This window comes from Entelurus aequoreus, linkage group LG03, assembly GCF_033978785.1.
Source record: "Entelurus aequoreus isolate RoL-2023_Sb linkage group LG03, RoL_Eaeq_v1.1, whole genome shotgun sequence".
NCBI lineage: Eukaryota > Metazoa > Chordata > Actinopteri > Syngnathiformes > Syngnathidae > Entelurus > Entelurus aequoreus.
In genome coordinates, this window is record NC_084733.1 from 33,123,941 (window position 1) to 33,142,840 (window position 18,900).

The 18,900-nt window shown below is 41.0% G+C and overlaps 1 protein-coding gene across 8 annotated transcripts in view; it reads left to right on the forward strand.

Annotated features, from left to right (window-relative positions):
* The window catches only part of ralgapa1 (Ral GTPase activating protein catalytic subunit alpha 1), a 142,795-nt gene that overhangs the window by 5,211 nt on the left and 118,684 nt on the right, over positions 1-18,900 (forward strand). For all 8 annotated transcript variants that reach the window (XM_062041663.1, XM_062041659.1, XM_062041660.1 and 5 more), the window contains exons 2-3: positions 14,257-14,367; positions 14,498-14,547. In XM_062041663.1, the coding sequence (XP_061897647.1) occupies positions 14,257-14,367; positions 14,498-14,547 (161 nt within the window). The remainder of the gene's footprint in view (positions 1-14,256; positions 14,368-14,497; positions 14,548-18,900) is intronic.

The following is an 18,900-nucleotide window of genomic DNA, read 5'->3' on the forward strand; positions in this document are numbered from 1 at the left end:
CTGCAAGATCCTCTTTAGGGGCTGAGCGCAACCCGAGCATAACCCAAGGTAAATGGTCAATCCAATTGCTATCAACGAGCGCCGCGCGCAAAGCCGCCTTAAGCAACCGGTGAAAACGTTCACATAAGCCGTTAGCTTGGGGATGGTAGGCTGTAGTACGGTGCACCTGCACACCCAAGGACTGGGCCAACGCTGACCAAAGCTCTGACACAAACTGGGATCCCCTGTCCGAGGTGATATCAGACGGCGTGCCAAAACGCGCAACCCAGGCTGACAGAAACGCGCGAGCAACGTCTACCGAGGCAGTGGAGGAAAGAGGAACCGCTTCCGGCCATCTGGTGGTACGATCTACCATCGTTAGCAAATGTGTATAACCCTGCGACGGAGGGAGGGGGCCAACTAAGTCTACATGCACGTGGTCAAACCGCCTGACCGGAATCGGAAATGGTTCGAGGGCCGCCTTTGTGTGCCGGTGGACCTTGGCGCGCTGACATGCCACGCATGCGGCTGCCCACTGCCTAACATCCTTCCTAAGGCCAGGCCAAACAAACTTGGCACCAACCAACTTGACGGAAGCCCGAACGCCAGGGTGCGACAGGGAGTGTATTGCGTCAAAAACCCGGCGGCGCCAGTCTACCGGAACAACCGGCCGAGGGCGGCCAGTGGAAACATCGCAGAGGAGGGCGGGACCGCCATCCTGAACTACCACCTCCTCGAGCACTAGCGCTGTACCGTCAGTTTTGAGTGCGCGGATGTCGGGGTTGTCGGGCTGGTCAGCGGCCATTCCCGAAAAATCTAAACCGAGCTGCACGGGGCACACGAGTACGCGTGAGAGACAGTCAGCCACAGGGTTGGCCTTACCGGCCACATGCTGAATGTCCGTAGTGAACTCAGAGATGGCCGACAAGTGACGCTGCTGACGGGCTGACCAAGGCTCTGTGACCTTTGACATGGCAAACATCAGGGGTTTGTGGTCAACAAAAGCCGTGAAGGACCGACCTTCCAACAGAAAACGAAATTGGCGTGTTGCAAGATACAGTGCCAACAACTCTCGGTCAAATACACTGTACTTCCGCTCGTTATCTCGCAGTTTACGACTGAAGAACGCAAGGGGCTGCCATACATTCGCCACCCGCTGCTCAACTACAGCGCCCACGGCGACATCAGACGCGTCCGTTGTCAAAGCCACGGGCGCCGCGGAAACAGGGTGGGCGAGGAGAGCAGCCTCTGCGAGCGCGGATTTAGCCCTATGAAAAGCTTGGACTCGCTGAGGAGACCATTCGAGGGAATCGCTTGCCTTTTAGTTCCGTAGGGCACCATAAAGAGGCTGCAGGAGGTGGGCAGCGCGAGGAAGGAACCGATTATAAAAATTAATCATGCCCAAAAATTCCTGCAGAGCTTTGACAGTGGAGGGACGAGGAAAATCTGCCACCACTTGCACTTTTGAAGGCAAAGGGATCGCACCCAGCGACGAAATACGGTGACCTAAAAAATCAATCTCTGACAGCCCAAACTGACATTTAGAAGGATTGACGATCAGGCCGTGCTCGTCAAGACGTGTGAACACCTGTGTTAGGTGTGACTGGTGCTCCTCGGCTGAAGGACTCGCCACCAAAATGTCGTCCAGATAAACAAACACAAAATTGAGGCCACGCAAAACTGAGTCCATTAATCTCTGAAAGGTTTGTGCTGCCCCCTTCAGGCCAAAAGGCATACGCAGGAACTCAAAAAGCCCAAACGGGGTTATTACTGCGGTTTTGGGCACGTCCTCGGCACGCACCGGCACCTGGTGATAACCACGAACTAAGTCTACCTTCGAGAAAATGGCGGCGCCAGCCAGGCGCGCCGAAAAGTCCTGGATGTGCGGAATAGGGTAGCGGTCGTGCGTTGTGATGTTGTTAAGGCGGCGAAAATCCCCACAAGGCCGCCAGGAACCGTCTGACTTGGGCACCATGTGCAAGGGCGAGGCCCACGGGCTATTAGAACGCCTAACGATGCCTAAACGCTCCATAGTAGCAAACTCCTCTTTAGCAATGGTCGATTTAGCCGCGTCAAGACGGCGCGCGCGCGCAAAAACTGGCGGGCCCATCGTGGGAATGAAATGTTCGACACCGTGTTTAGTGTCCGCGGTGGAAAAAGCGGGAGTGATTAATGACGGAAAATCCGCCAGCAAACGCTGAAAAACGTCACCAGATACCAAATAATTAGCGTGTGTTAACGGTCCAAGTCCCCCGCCTTACATGTGAAAGTTGAAAAAGACACAGCATCAATCAATCGGCGGTTAGCAACATCAACAAGCAGTCCATTAGCACACAGAAAATCCGCGCCAATAATGGGAACCGTGATGGCGGCGATGATAAAGTCCCACTGGAATTTGCGTCCATGAAAGCACACAGTCACCAACCTGGAGCCGAAAGTGTCGATCGACGAGCCGTTGGCGGAATTCAGCAGCGGCCCGCAGCCACCTGTCGCCCTGTCCGCGTCCGTGGCCGGTAACAGGCTGACTTGCGAACCGGAGTCCACCAGGAAACGTCTCCTTGACGACGAGTCAGCGATGAAGAGCAGCTCACTTGCTTCGCCGGCGCCCACAGCTGCTACTGAACGCTGGCGTTGGAGTTTCCCGGGGCCGTGAAGGAGCATGGAGGGACACACCGTCGAGCTTTGGCGCCAAAACGTTGATGGAAGAAGCACTGGCTCGCTTCGCGCCTTTTCCGGGTAGCGACTCCCGCCACCACTGCTGGGTCCGCGTTCTCCATCGTCTGCAGGGGGGGCGCTTCTACGCTCTGCACGGCAAACCGTCTGGAAGCCAGAAGCACCCGGTCAGCTTCTTCAGCCAAGCCCCGGTAGTCGCCGGAGGCCAGAGAAGCGGAGTTAGCCAACACCGCACGGGCCGCAGGTGGTAGCTGCCGCAAGAAAAGATGCGGGAAAATGAATCCGCCCTCCTCGGAGCCCAGCAGCGACAGCATACTGTCCATCAGATCCAAGGCGGTGCTATCGCCCAAACCGGGCAGGGAAAGAAGTCTATCTGCCCTCTCAGCGTCAGTTAGAGTAAATCTCCGAAGCAGAAGATTCTTGAGTGCAGCGTACTTGCCGCGCTGTGGAGGCGTTCGCAACAGCTGCATGGCGCGGCGAGTGGTCGCCTGGTCGAGGGCTGTTACGACCAAGTAATACCGGGAGTCGTCGCCGGCGATTCCTCGCAGGTGGAAAAGTGCCTCGATGTGCTGGAACCATGATGCCGGGTCGCTCTGCCAGAACTCCGGAAGCTTTGTCCCTGCGGGGGTTGCAGGTTGCTGGAGTTGGGGCGACATGGCCGATGAAGACACAGCTTCCTCTTCTACGTGAAACATTGTCGGGGTCACCAATGTGGCAAATGCAGGAAACACAGCGTTGTTTCTTTGAGGTCTTTATTGTAAGACTGCCAACATAAGAATGCACAATAAAACACAATATGCACATTTATAGTGTGCCCAAGAACGTACATAAAACCACACCCATTCTGCTGAGTGTGAGCATGGTCCTAGTGCCCGCCACAATATATATATATATATATATATATATATATATATATATATATATATATATATATATATATATATATATATATATATATATATATATACCTATATATATATATAGGTATATATATATATATATATATATAAAGGTATATATATATATATATATATATATATATATATATATATATATATATATATATATATATATATATATATATATATATATATATATATAGGTGGCGACTTTTCCAGGGTGTACCCTGCCTACCGCCCGAATGCAGCTGAGATAGGCTCCAGCACCCCCCGTGACCCTGAAAGTGACAAGCGGTAGAAAATGGATGGATGGATGGATATCTTATGTTATATGTATGTCTTATATATATGTTATATATTATCTCCTTAAATAGTACATTTTTGGTCTACTTTTTACTTATTGTTTTCGTCCCCTGTTTGTGCCCTTCTGAGTGTTTTATTTTCCTTCTCCAAACTTTGTAACTGAGCTACTGTGTATGACAATTTCCCTTGTCGATCATTAGAGTTTGTCTTAGTCTAAGTAAGGCTCCGATTTTCAAAATGTGCTAGCTCCATGCTAATTTACATTGGATTTGTCATAGACATGCGATTAATTAGCATTAGCGGTTTTACATGGTGATTTCAACACCTACCATGAATTGATTAACGTGAACCCCGAATTAAACAAGTTGAAAAACTTATTCGAGTGTTACCATTTAGTGGTCAATTGTACGGAATATGTACTGTACTGTGCAATCTACTAATAAAAGTCTCAATCAATCAATCAAAAAACCTCTACATTTGGTTAAGATCCATCCATCCATTTTCTACCGCATGTCCCTTACGGCAGTGGTCCCCAACCACCGGGCCGCAAGAAATTTAATTTTTAAAAAAAATTTAAATTTTTTTTTTAAAAAATTAAATCAACATAAAAAACACAATATATACATTATATATCAATATAGATCAATACAGTCTTTAGGGATACAGTCCGTAAGCACACATGATTGTATTTCTTTATGGAAAAAAAAAAAAAAAAAAAAAACACACACACACCGCAAAATGAATTAACGTTACACTAAAAGCGAATTAGCCTTCACCTCAAGCCAGGACTGCGAGCGATCTGAGCTGCCTTTTATATTTCTAGAAGGTCAACTGGCTCATAGTGATGTTACTAGTAGTTAACTGGGAGGTGTTTATTATAATTTGGGGAGAGTCCGCTGCCTGATGCTTACCTGCAAAACGCTAAGCACTGACTACATGCGCTCTGAATATGCACTGCTGATGTGGCTGTTACCGCTCTGAATATGCGCTGCTGACTAGCTGTTACCGCTCTGTTTGTAACCAATCAGATGGTTGTGTGGGTGGGACAATGCTGGGTGCTGTGTAGAGTACTGACAGAAACAGAGGCAGAAGAAGCGGAGGTGGCTACTTAATATGTTTGTGTGTAAACTCGTTCGGTACACCTCCGAACCGAAATCCCCGTACCGAAACGGTTCAATACAAATACACGTACCGTTACACCCCTAGCTTCACGGCAAAGACATCCTTGACTAGACAACACACCGTAGCCTATACACTACTACCATCTAATGTTTTGGAATTGCAACTGCATGCAAGTCTACCAGTGTTTACCATATATTCATTTCCTTGTAGCAGGCTGCCACAAGTATTAAAAAAAGTAAAACAATTTTTGTAAATTTTATTTATTTTTTTAAGATTTTGTGATACAATAAGTGACACTTCCTCTTCCATGTGATTTCCTGCAATTATGTTCCACCAAACATCGCCAACGTTATTTGTTTTAAAATTTTGAGTTTGAGGTTTGAACAATAGGCAATTGTAGTAAGTAAGGAAGCACACACAGTGGCGTGTGTGCAGTCTAGGTTACATTGTAGTAATAAAAAAACAGCAGTCATTGAAAAATAGAGCAGCATGATATAAAAAATATGTTAATACTAATTCTTAATAACACATTAGTTTTTTATTATATATATACATAACATTTTTTGAACATGGCCATGCCAATTATATAATGATGACATACTCCCAGGCCACAACACCTCTAGCCACGCCCCCACCACCACAAGTATATTAGCAATCAGGGGGAAAAATGACTATATAACACTTGTAAATGAGACTCGGAAGTGTAAGAAATTAAGATACAAAAACTAGAAAGCACAGTTATCAGTATATCTCTTGAAAATGTCGAATACAATTTTTTTTTAAATCATCAAATAAATTAATATTTTTTAACACATGAACAGACACAGAAGTACCAATTATTGGTACATTTGAGTACCATATTAATTCAAATGTTAAAGGTCCTTATCCCCAGTTTCAATATTGCTGTGCAACTGCCCCTGTCAGCCATTGAAGTCTTGATTTTTACAGGGATGTGTCTTGCGTAAGATTATACGTATATGACATTCTATTTTATTTTGATTAAGATTGAAAAATTAAAAGGTAAAATATTAAAATTGTATCATTTACTGTGAAAGTTTCCCTCACATGTACAGAACACACCCACTTACTGGGTGGAGATGAAAACAACCTCTAGTATTTCCTCTCAATGTCCTGTAGAGTAGCCCCACTTCCTCTTTCCATTGTTAAGTGCTACTGTGAGTGCATATGTCCACGCAGATCTGTGTGCATGCATTTGCGTGTGTGTGTGTGCATGCATGGCTGCCTGCGAGGAAGCGAGAGCTGGACAAAGGGGTGTGCCTCCTTGCTCTAGGTTTTAACAATTAATATTCCAACTGCTGAACAAGATACTTCACTCTTCGACATAACTATCATGGTGTCACGTCTGCAACAAAATGAGAAATTACGTGTGTCACGGTTAAGTCATTGTTTAGACTAATTTATACAGTATCTCTTCTACACCGAGTTCTTTGTTTATGTTGTCAGTGCTGCCTGTTGAAACCTTTTTGACTGACCACCTAAAAATGTGATCCATTGCCATTGTGTTAAACATAAATTGGGCTGTGGAGTTAAATCCACAACAGTTCAGAGTAGTCTTAGCTCTGAATTTGACTGTTTGTAATCCTTCTGATGCAATCAGGCTGTTGAGTTAAATTGGTTATTGGCCAAAGATTTTTTTCCAAAGATTTCCTTTCTATTACAAAACATTGTCAGATTTAAGTATTTTGACCTGTGAAACAATATCAGTATGTGTGTTGTGATGGACAGATCGATGGATTATTCCAGTCGTATACTTTGGAATTGTAGACAATTTTTGTTGCTAATTAGTCGTAGAAAGAAATCGTGATCTCAATTCTTATTAACATACGATGTAATTTGTAAAGGATGACTATTTTTTAAAATTGCACTGTCAAGCAAGAACCGACCTTAGTTCACGGCTTAAAGACCCACGTAAGAACTTTCAGTTGTGGTTGATTTTTGCGGCCCCAGTGGACAGAAGCGGTAGTGTTTTGCCTGAAGGAAGACCACATTTACCATGAGGACCAGTGCACAGTGTCGTAAATCGTCAGAAACTACTATCACATACATACAAACTGACACGATAATACCACAATGATTCAGTATGACTGATCTTTCCATAAACGTAACCTACAAATTTTACTCAAACTTTATATTTGCGGTTTGCAGTCATCTCATTGTTTTTTCTTTATACAGTACTTTTGAATTTGTTGCGTTGCTAGTCATGTTAGTATGGAACTGCGAACAACTATCAAGCTGGTGGCTATTTATTGCTCCCACGCAAATTTCTGATAGCTAACATTAGCATTATCATTTTGATTTGAGAATTGAAATTAAAGTGAGTGTGAATGTTTGTCTGTCTTATCTGTGTTGGCCCTGCGATGAAGTGGCGCCTTGTCCAGGGTGTACCCTGCCTCCTGCCCGAGTGCAGCAGGGATAGGCTCCAGCCCCCCCAGCCACCCCAAAAGGGACAAGCGGTAGAAAATGGGTGGATGGAAGGTACTTACTAGTCCAGCTGCAACAGAACCAAGGCAGCATCGGTCGAAAATCCCTCCTCATCTTTAAGCTCACGGTATCGAGTGAAAGCTGGGCCATTGTTGATCCTTGACTGTCTGTTTATCTGGGTAGTCTCCCTTTTTCTTTTTTTGTCTCCTCAGACAAAACTTTTCATTTTTGTTGTTGTTTTGCAGCTTCGGCCATGGATAGATGGATGGATCTTTATCGTCATTGCGCACGTACAACAAAATTTTTTGCACATAGGCGTTTGCAGCGACTTCCATCTTTGTAACGAATGGGAAAAGAGGGAAGTGACGTATGCCGTAAAGCAATCAGCACATTTGTAGTTTTTTGTGTGGCACGGTTAGTTTTGAGAGGCGGAGTTGTTAGATGCAAATGAGGCACTCCTTACCACGTCCCCTCACGCTGGCTACACTTTCGTACCTGCCCTGCAGTTACGTTTGGTACAGTTTTTTTGTTTTGATAAGACTTTATGGAATATGGACATGATTGCCACAAGCTATCTAATTCATACTTGACTTTCACCACAACACAACATCCCAGATGATATAGTTAGACCAGCGTACCAGGAGGGAGGTGTGGATGCGGCAGATGGAAAAGTAAGGAAGCCCGGCCGTAAATTTGTGGTGCGATATGCTGGCTAAGGTTAAACTTCTACCGGGTCTTTCTCTCTCCAATGCTAAATCCTGGATGTATACGTGTACATATTGACAATAAAATACTTTTCTATTCTATTATTATGTTAACACTTTCACTGCTATTGCTTTGACCACTTGTAAACAACAGAGGTTCAAGCTGGCTATAGAGTTAACTAGACTACGAGCTACATCACAAAAGTAACAACAAATTATATTACTAACTGGTTCATTGCCAAACACAGTAGGCACTGATCCAGTTAAAAGTATTTTGAAAATGTTTCATTATTTTGCCAAACAACGATGACACTGTTGTCTTACATTAGAAGGCTAAGCTAGCTACACAACAACAACTCCAGCTAACAATGCTAACATATCATTCACACATTTCCAACCTACTGTTATTACTGTATATTTCTTTGTTTCTTCCATTGCCATAAACAGTAGTCACCAAGCCTGCCATTAAAAATTGTTTTTCAGAAAATCTATTTTTTTGTGCGACTTCTTCACAGTTGAAGGCACATTGCCACAAATCCTAAAAGTTAAAAGTAAGACACTTTTTACTTCAGATGAGGCCTTCCGCCTGAATGCAGCTGAGATAGGCTCCAGCACCCACCACGACCCCGAAAGGAACAAGCGGTAGAAAATGGATGGATGGATGGAGGCTGAAAGTTTGTGTTGTGAATTGTGCTGGTTAAAACAACCAACAACAGAGCATTTTCCTTCATTGAGTTTCATTGTAAACATGACGTTGTGACACAGTCGGATTTACTTAAATTAAAAATGACTGACTCGCGCAAAAATGTTTGGGTAAAATTCTAACATATGGATAATACGCTGATGTCACACTTGAACAAAAGGTGACACTTGAACAAATGAACCGTTTACCGGAAGTATTAAAGAAGAAGGCAGGATTGTTCTATAAATATCTCCGCAATGCCTACACGGTTTCATTTCAAACTTTTGGGACTTATGCAGATTACAAATACACATAAACAGGAACCAATAGGTAAGAAAAGTTGGTTTTGCATGACAGGGCCCCTTTAAGCACTTTTACGTCCGCAGGGAGGCTGGTTGGGGGAATACGAATAAAAGAAACGTTTGGTAACTTTTAGGGTGTAAAAAAAACCCACTTATCCGCAAACAGGAGAATAGGGCCCCAAATACATATAAAAAGCAATGACATCAGTTAATTTGAACAAATCAAATCCAACTTGTGTGAATGCAGATTAATAGCCTTTGATGTGTCAACATGGGCCAAATGGATATGTACTCTAACTTTGACATATTTAGACAAACTTTATTGATCCACAAGGGAAATTGTTCAAAATTCCATTTATCACCCCATAAGTTAAATGGCTGAAGCCTTAAGGCGTAATGGAATGTAAAGTAACAATCAAAATTTCTGCTTCTCACTAGGTTGAGAAATTTTGGCTATTAAGTGTACTTACGTTAATTGCATAATAGAAAATTAGATCTGGTTGTCTTAGGTTTTTGCTGTGTTTTACTGGTTGTTGTTAGAATATACATTAGCCCAGGATGACCATTAAATTGTGGCTGTTGTAGTGTTAGAAATACATACATACACTCATGCATACTATCAAGTTTCATCGAACATATACTAACGTTGTTCCCCCAAGGGAAACTGGGTAAAACACGGCACACTGACAAAGCTTAACCTATTGTTACTATAACAATCTACAAGGTTAATACAGTTCGCTTCTCTTTCTTCCCCTCCATTTATCTGCTTTCTTTTGTAATTCAAGTTATTATTACATATACAGTATGTATTGTTGCATTTGAAACAATTGTGTTGTTGATAATAGAGGTGATTGTTATTATTGTTATTATTATTATTATTCATTATAAATAGTGCTATTTCTATTGTTATTTTTATTGCTCCATTTGTAGTGCAAAAATGTTCATTGTCATTTCTGTGTTATTATTTACTTCACTAACTGCTTCTATGCTATCACTTTTCGTATCATATTTGTACATATCGTATTTGCTGATGTTGTTCTGTTGTTGTTGTTGCTGTTGCTGTTGTTGTGTCTTTGTCTTATCTCCCTCTTGTCCCCGCAATTTCCCCCTCTGTCTTCCTTTTTTTTTTCGAATTTCTATCTCCTCCTGCTCCGGTCCGGCTGCGCCAAACATTCATATAAATCCATTTAAAAGTTAAATACAAAAAAGGCAACAAGAGAAGTCTCCCACAATTGTATTTTGTCAAGTAAATCTGTACAGCAGATATGGGCATCTACATCAACAGTATGATTTGCCTTAATGACTGGACAGGACAAAAAAATAAAAAAAGAAGAAATGTTGGTCCCTAGAAGAGCTTAAAAGCCTTCAATAAGAACACAGCAACCTTGCAGTGTTCATGAACTCGCTTAGTACAAAACAGTCAGTACATGTCCATGCACTAAATTAGTCCGATTCCGATTTTAGTTTGGCTCTAAATAAATCTCCTACAGCCCATGGAAACACCTTAATCCGATCGTGTTCGATTTTTGAAAAGCCGGACTCACGCACCTGGATTATGCGATTGGAAACCAGATCTCTCGAGGGGGTGTGTGCGGCCAGAGAGGACCCTTTGTATCGCTCATTGGCCAGTCTCAATGCGTTGGATAAAATTCCATTCAATAAAACTGTAGCAATAATTATAATGAAGAGGAGACTTTTTATTTGCTTCACAAACTAAAAGAACATAATATTTTGAAGTACATCGATGGTAGAAAAAAATAAACAGATTTTTTTTACAGAAAGTAGCTAAGGAAATGTAAAATGCCAGCTAAAATCGGACTCCCGAATGAAATTCGAATGAGATGAAAGATAATGAATCAGGTAAATTAAAGGTGAATAATAAAGCGCACTCACACCTCTTCACGCTGTATTTGTGCACTCCAAACTGATTAACAATAACTTTTTATTCCACACAACTGGCAAGATAGTCCAGAACAATAGCAACCCTCATTTGGAACAGTATCAGTTGGCGTACAAACAGTTTATTCCTTCTGATTTAAATCTCCTTCCATCAATCCACACAGCTTTTTGAATGAACTCCAAGACATTAAAACATTCTGTTTCCATGATTCTTCATCCGAAAATTCCTTCTGAAAAAATTCTGCCGCCGGTCTTCTTTGCTTCGGACCTGCATCCGCCCTGTTACATTTTTGGTAGTAGCGTCATGTTTGTAGCCAATCCAAGATAATTTCTTGATGCTGTCTGCTATTTAATATCAGCATAGCCATTAGAGACATTACATTTGTAATTTGTGCCAATATTACAGAGGACATCACTTAAAACAAGTTGTAAGGATCCGCAGATGGCCAGTGTGACGTCGTAGATCAACCGGAAAAAGAACAAATGTATCCGCGCTAAAATTAAATAAGCGCCCCCAGTGTATGGGAGGCACATGGCGTATGACCAATAGTTGCGTTAGAGAGTGTGCATGGACACTTGTACTTCACACGAAGGTGCCTACTTCAGAAAAATCTGTAAGTGGTTTGTCAGTTTCAAAATATTACTTGAAAAGTGTGTGTTGGGCTTTTTAGGTCTTTGTTGATTCACTTTGGTTGAACGACTAAGAAATTTAAGAGGGAATCAAAGAGCACATTAAAATGAGCATCCTAAACATTTACCACGTTAGACTTGATGGTGCCCAAAGTGTTGATCTTTCAGCCTCTTTGCTATTTTTAGTATTATCTATTTGTGGCGTGGTGGGTTGATCTCTGTGTGTGTGTGTGTGTGTGTTTGTGTGTGTGTGTGTGTGTGTGTGTGTGTGTGTGTGTGTGTGTGTGTGTGTGTGTGTGTGTGTGTGTGTGTGTGTGTGTGTGTGTGTGTGTGTGTGTGTGTGTGTGTGTGTGTGTGTGTGTGTGAAAAATCTTTTGACTAGATTTGTTGCTAGTCGCTTAATTGAAAAAGAGTTTCTCCAAGAGTCTGATTACTTGCTAAAGATGGTGACAAAGTCGCTAAGTGGTCCGCTAACGGATCTCTCCTGCTGTAGTGTTCTTATTCTCTGGCAGAACAGGTGTGTTGTAATGATAACTGGGTATTGGCAAGTACTTTACGATACGTATCATGATACAATACAGTATTGTGATATAGTGCTGTATATTTTACATAGTTCACTGATACGTTTAAAACACATTTTTTTAAATGTACACTAGATTACAGTAATAACTAATTAAAAAAACTGAGTCAAAAAAACAATATAATTCAAATGATCTACAGTGTTACCATTTATTTCAATTCTACGTAAAGTGAAGCAAGTTTTTTATAAATGTCAAAAAAATGCCCTCTACTTCTTAACTGTAGTAGTGAATTAGTGAAGTGAATTATATTTATATAGCACTTTTCTCAAGTGACTCAAAGCGCTTTACATAGTGAAACCCAATATTCTAATTTTCATTTTTAAACCAGTGTGGGTGGCACTGGGAGCAGGTGGGTAAAGTGTCTTGCCCAAGGACACAACGGCAGTGACTAGGATGGCGGAAGCGGGGATTGAACCTGCAACCCTAAAGTTGCTGGCACGGCCGCTCTACCAACCGAGCTACACCGCCCCTACAGTACTTTTTGTACTGTCTTGCTCACCACTAACCCTGCACAGCAAGGTAGCAGTACAGTGACACTTACTTTGTAGAGTGGAAGTGTAGAAGTTTTCCTTGAATTCACAATCAGCTCGGAACATGATTTGTAAAAAATAATGTGGTTATCATAATGTAGGATAAGCCTTTTAAATTATATTACTGTACTTGCATAGTCAAACATCCAATTTAATATAGGTTTATAACTCACTAAGTTATGTCAGGCAATAGAATACTTTAAGTCACAGACCCAAAATGCAAAGCATGCATCAAAACCGACTTCCTGTTACTGTTCGCCGCATCAAATAATATTCACTGTGTAAACACAGGTGTACATAATTTATGATGCGTCTTCCACTTGTGTCGAGCATATTGCAAATTAGACTAATGGAAAAATTCAAGGTATAAACAAACTAAGCAAAAGTCCCGATATTAAATTTTTTACAAGAAATAAATTATTTTGACATTTTCAGTGTACAGTACCTAGTAGGGATGTATTGATCGATCAGCCACCGATCAGTATTGGCCGTTTTTTTTAAAAAAGTATGTGATTGCCATTGCTGATTATTCCATTTCAATGTCAATCACAAACACCGATCCCTTCTGGCTAATATTGTATTCATTTTTAGTCAAGCTGCTAGCTTGTCAGCCCGGGGCTGTGTATGTGTCTCAATACACAGTGTGGAGCTGCTCACCTGAGTTAATAATAATCACCTCTATTATGGCAAATAAAGTGCATTTCTTAATATCTTAAGTATAATTTTCAAGTATCATCGTCGAGTATTTGGACGAGACTAAACATGTTACACACTGAGAGCAAACAGAAGCAGAGCAGAAATGCTAATAGCTAAGCTCGCTGCTAAACTATCTTAAAAAAACAAAACAAATTCTTGCTTGACAAACTTGAGGAAGTGTCGATGGAACTGCGTTACTGCCTAAAGTAAACAGGTATTAACAGGAAATTAACAAGTAAAATTAGTAAGAGTGTCGAGAGAGGATGATATAACAGCAACCGTTGGGTGTCAGCATTGTCACTGCTAGAAGTACACAACTTGTAAGAGGAGGGCAGATTGAGCCACCCAGGGCAATATTAATATATGATCGATACAGTGATTAGATCAATATTTGAATTAAAAACATTTTAATTTATTTGTTATTGTTTACAAAATTCAAAAAATATTTCCCTGGACACGGGAGAACTTTAAGGGAAAAAATGATTTAAGTGAGTAATAGACAGTAGTTTTTGATTTTGTTTACTGGTAGTTATTGTGTTCGGTTGACTTTGTTTTGATCGAACAAGTGCATGTAATAAAGAAAACAAGAAACACGTTTTATTCAACTGTCAATAGCACTCATCAATAATAAATAGAAAACTTTATAGCTAATACATGTAATCGGTACTGATATTGGTATCGGCTGATCTCACTCATGGATGATCGGTATTAGAATGGGCAGCATAAATCCCTTTTCAACCGTCCTAGTACCTAGGCTTGCTTTATTTGTCTGAGCTAATTAAAAATCAGCTTAATTTTTTTGCATATGTTCCAGAAAATGCTGAGTCATCAGAGCTGAAGCAGTTCTTCGACCTGAACTACTCCCACATCTACTATGTTTTCTTTGAGAACTTCATCACCATTGAGGTCAACCTCAAACAAAAGGGTGAGCATCATCAACTCTTGTGCTTGTTTCTGATGTTACTTTGATTTAGGATTGTCTTGCCAGTTAGTAGATAAAGTTGTATGATTAAATCAATCTTTTCATTTTCATGTGTTCATTAATGCCCTTTTAGGTCACAAGTCTCAGAGGGAGGAGTTGGACTCTATCCTCTTCATTTTTGAGGTACTGACACATACATTTATTTCATAATATAATCTCTGTAATGTATATAACACAATATAGAATAAAATGTAATCTTTGAACAACTCATTGCATCTACCAATTGAAAAACACCTTGCATTGTTTTGTTACTGCTTATTGGTTAAGTAGTTAACAAGAGTTATACTCTTTACTGCTTCGGGCACAGATAAGTCATAATTGATCACAAACTTATAACAAGTTTCTAGCGGAATTTCTCTTTTATTGTACGTTTATTCCTTGTATCACATTTAAATTATGTTTTTATTTGGGATGCACAATATTTTTTTCAAACTTATACCGATACAGATCACTTCCTGCTTCTCAAGACTGATACCAATAACCGATATCTAATTTAGATAATTAAAAAATTTTTTTAGACGTAAGTGTAGGTTATGCTCACCTTTCTTTGTGTCTGGCTTTGGGGCAGCTTCTTTAGCAGTAGGCGTCTTCATAGACTTTTAAAACATTGCCGTAGCGATGCTGGCTTTTCAGGTGGCTGATAAGGTTTGATGTGTCGAAGCTCGATGTTTTTTTCCCTCCTCGCAGAATGTTTGCAGAACATGTGGTGCAAATAGCACGCAAAATGTCTTCCACCGAGACAACGAAGAAGTCCCACACGATCGATGCCATGTTTGTTTACAATGAGCTCAGGGAAAGTTTATGACAGGCCGTCTACAGCACGTAGGTAGGAGAAAAAGAGCGCTTGATTTGCTCAACCTGCCTATAGCACACTAGGGGTAATTTTGTTTAGTTGGAGCCTGTTTTTTTTGTTATGTTATGTTATGTTATCTGACTTATCGGTACGTCTTATTTCCTCATATCGGCACGCTACATTAGTTATCGAGCAACCCTAGTTTTTAGGATTATTTCTAGCCTTAGGCTCAATTCGAATACCCACCGCCCAGGTTTTTGCCCTCTCTCCTTGGTTTTGCGTGTTCACATCAATTCAAGAGGTGTTCAAACTATCCGCCAGGTAGGGAGGAAGGGCGGAGAACCTCTCTCGAGGCGAAATGAGCTCGTAGACTTCCCCACACTGTCAAGTGCGAGGAGAAAGATGGCAGACCAAAAACCCAGAGAAGCATACAAATGTAAGTAATAAGCCTAATTAATGATTTTCATTTCGTCAGACTTCAAACCTTTGCTACGACACGTAAATATTGGCTTCAAACGCAAAAACACAATGAAACACATTTTACATACCGTAAGCTGATGCGCCAGCACTTGCATATTTTGCCAACAACGTTGTCTTCTAAACGGTCTTCTTCATTAGAAAGACAGGCGAAACAAATCAAGAAGAGCACAAACAAAGCTGAATATTGTGGGTGACGGCATCTTGAAAGTAAACAAACATTTTTTGCATCTGTCTTACGTCACTGCTGGTAAACGGCGAAGGTTGATGACTTAGCGAGACTCGAGCGACGTCCGTATGCATAGGGGCGTATTTGCAATACTTTGCCATGGCACTAGGTGCTAGCGCCAAGGGGGAGGGTGAAGTAGAAGAGGGGAGGAGATGGAGGGAGAATTCGAGTTGAAGAGAATTCGAGTTGAGCCTAAGTTTCAGCTTTGTGACAGATCTCTGTTGGTGCGTGTTTGGTCATTATTATATGATATCGTTATTCTATTACACACAATAATATCTCATCTGGCCAAATTCTGCCGAAAGGTTAGACATCCAACGTAAAAGCCTAAATTGCACCCCCAGGAAATTAATTCTCACTCTTTTGTCACGGCTGGTTACACCAGGCCGTGCCTTTATGTTGGGTTTTGTTAGTGTTCTTCTGTGTTTAGTGCTTGTTCCTGTCCTGCGCTCCTTTTTTAGTGGCACTTCCTGTTGTGTTGGGTTTTTTTCATAACTGCTTTACACATGCCTTCAAGCACTTTTCCCCTCACCTGTTTTCTGTTTGTGATTAAGACTATTTAAGTTGAGTGTGAGCCACCATTCTTGGTCGGAACATTGGTTGTTTGTCGAGACTGCCTGATTACTCTACATGGACACATAACTTTGGATTCATGTTCGGGATTGTTCTCATTGATTCCAGTTTCTGTAAGCCCTTTTGCCTTCCTGCCCTGTGTAGTTTTCCTCCCAGCTGAGGTAGCCACTCTGTTCCTGTTTATCTTATTTTACCTGTGGCAGTATTTTTCGCGGTGCAATCTTTTGTTTCCCCTCTTTTATGCACCGTTGTGTTTTGTTATCAACTTAAGTGTTGCTTGTTATCCCTGTCTTGAGTAATAAGTAAGCTTTTTACCTCACGCTCTAACCTCGTTCAACTGCATCCTTAAAGTCACCACAACCTTCGGCGTCTCCCATGACACAACAGCCATCATCACGTGACATCTTTATGTACCAAAGTTGATATTGATCCAACCCAAAAAGCTATAGTTAGATTCCCCAAAAAGTACTTCCCATTTTAACAAAACTTTGTGGATGGTGGTGCACGTCCAAAACCAGAATCAAAAGGATTGTAACGTCATCCCCAATAAACTTGAAAGTTGCTGAAAAACAAATGGACAGCATTTTCTTTAAATTAGTTTTTAATTATAAGTAAATTCATAAAATGTGTAAATGTTTTTCCAGTGTTAATAGGTCTGCAATATCCACATAACTAATAGCTTAGCTGAATTTTAAACTGAACAACAGCTAACAAATTGCTAAAGCCCAAAATTCAATGCAAAACGTAACATGGTTACAAAACAAAATTGATCTAAAGTCTGCCTTGTGTATGAAAAGCGCTATACAAATGAAGTTGCCTTGCCTTGCCTTGCCTTGCCTAAATCACTGAAGTGTGTTTGATTCCAAGACCCATAACTCCTGCTCCTGTTAAGCATCACCAGACCACTGACACCACTACCGGAACCATAATCAGGGTGTTTGGGTAGCAAGGATAAGATAGCAGAGAGCGAGTGAGTGCGTGCGTGTGTTTGTTGCTGACCTCCATTTGCCTCTCTGTTCCTCTTCAGAGAATGGCTAGCCAAAGTCGAAATACAGTGGAGGATTTTCTAAATATAGCTGAAATTACTCCCCTCTCCCCTATTAAAAAAATGTACCTATATTTTGTTTGCCATCATTAAAATTCTCTGAATCCATTTATCCGTTTTCTTAAGTATGAACTAAACTTGATAGCATACAGTATAATGAATCCCATATATACAGTATATATGGCTTTATTTTAACAGAAAATCTTACAATACAATAAACATATGTTTCCTATTGCATTTAAATAACAATTTTAGAAGGTCAAAATATAAATTAAAGGGTATTAAACACATTTGGCTTTTCTTGTTGCACTCAAAGAACAATTTACAATTTTCCATATTACATATAGTCTGCCATAATCAAGGATTAGGTTAAAATATAATAAAATAGCTTTATTGACATTATAATAAATGTTTCATGATTTATGGTTGCCTCTCCTGGTCTGTGCTTTAAGAAAAATACAATTATTACTAAGTACTAAAAACAAAACTATGGATAAAAGTACTCATATAAGCCATGTAGCAGGTAAATCACACATTTGTTAAAGATAAATCAGAAATTTTAGCAATTTGTTACAAAATTCAGTAATTTCACTTGTACTAGTTGACGTTAGATGGGCGATCCTAACTCCGCTAATATTTGGCATCAAGCCAAGCACCTGTGTGCGTGACTACGTATCTACATGTGCACAGCAGGGGAACTAGTTAACTTATAAGTGTAGTGTATGTGTTTAAGAGAATGGCAACGTGTTGTCTGAGTGACGTCAGTGAGTGAGTGGGCGAGTAAAGAGAGAGAGAGAGAGGTAGTGAGTGCACTGCGCAGTACAGTGGTGAACGGGTCCGGTTGTGTCCTGCAAAACTAATAATAAAGCAACCAGATTGTCACGACTCGGCGGCCTCGTCATTTTGACCTGAATGCGGAGCTTAGCAGACCCAATGTAGGGTAAAGTGAAGTGTGTTACCCCGACAAAAACATCCGCTCTGGAAGGAACATCTGCACTGTACTCCTCGACTACAGTCTGCACGGGAGCAGAACAGCAGGACAGGTGTAACAACTACATTACCTGTCACTATTTAAACTCCTTGTGCAGATCTGAATGCTTATTATTTAAATGTTTACTTAAGTTTGAAGCAACGGTGGTAATACTAATTGTCACATTTGACGAGGCATGTTTTAAAGCAACACTTGAAGTGCGGCGCTTCCTTGTTTAAAGCGTCACCTTTATCGTTAGTTTTGAAGCACTAATACCTCCATATTGCGTTTCACGCAAACTCTTTATTAACCAGTAGAATTATCGTTTTTGCCATTCTTCCTCTCCAAGATGTTATTGCTTGTATGCACTTTGTGTGTGCGTTTTGACA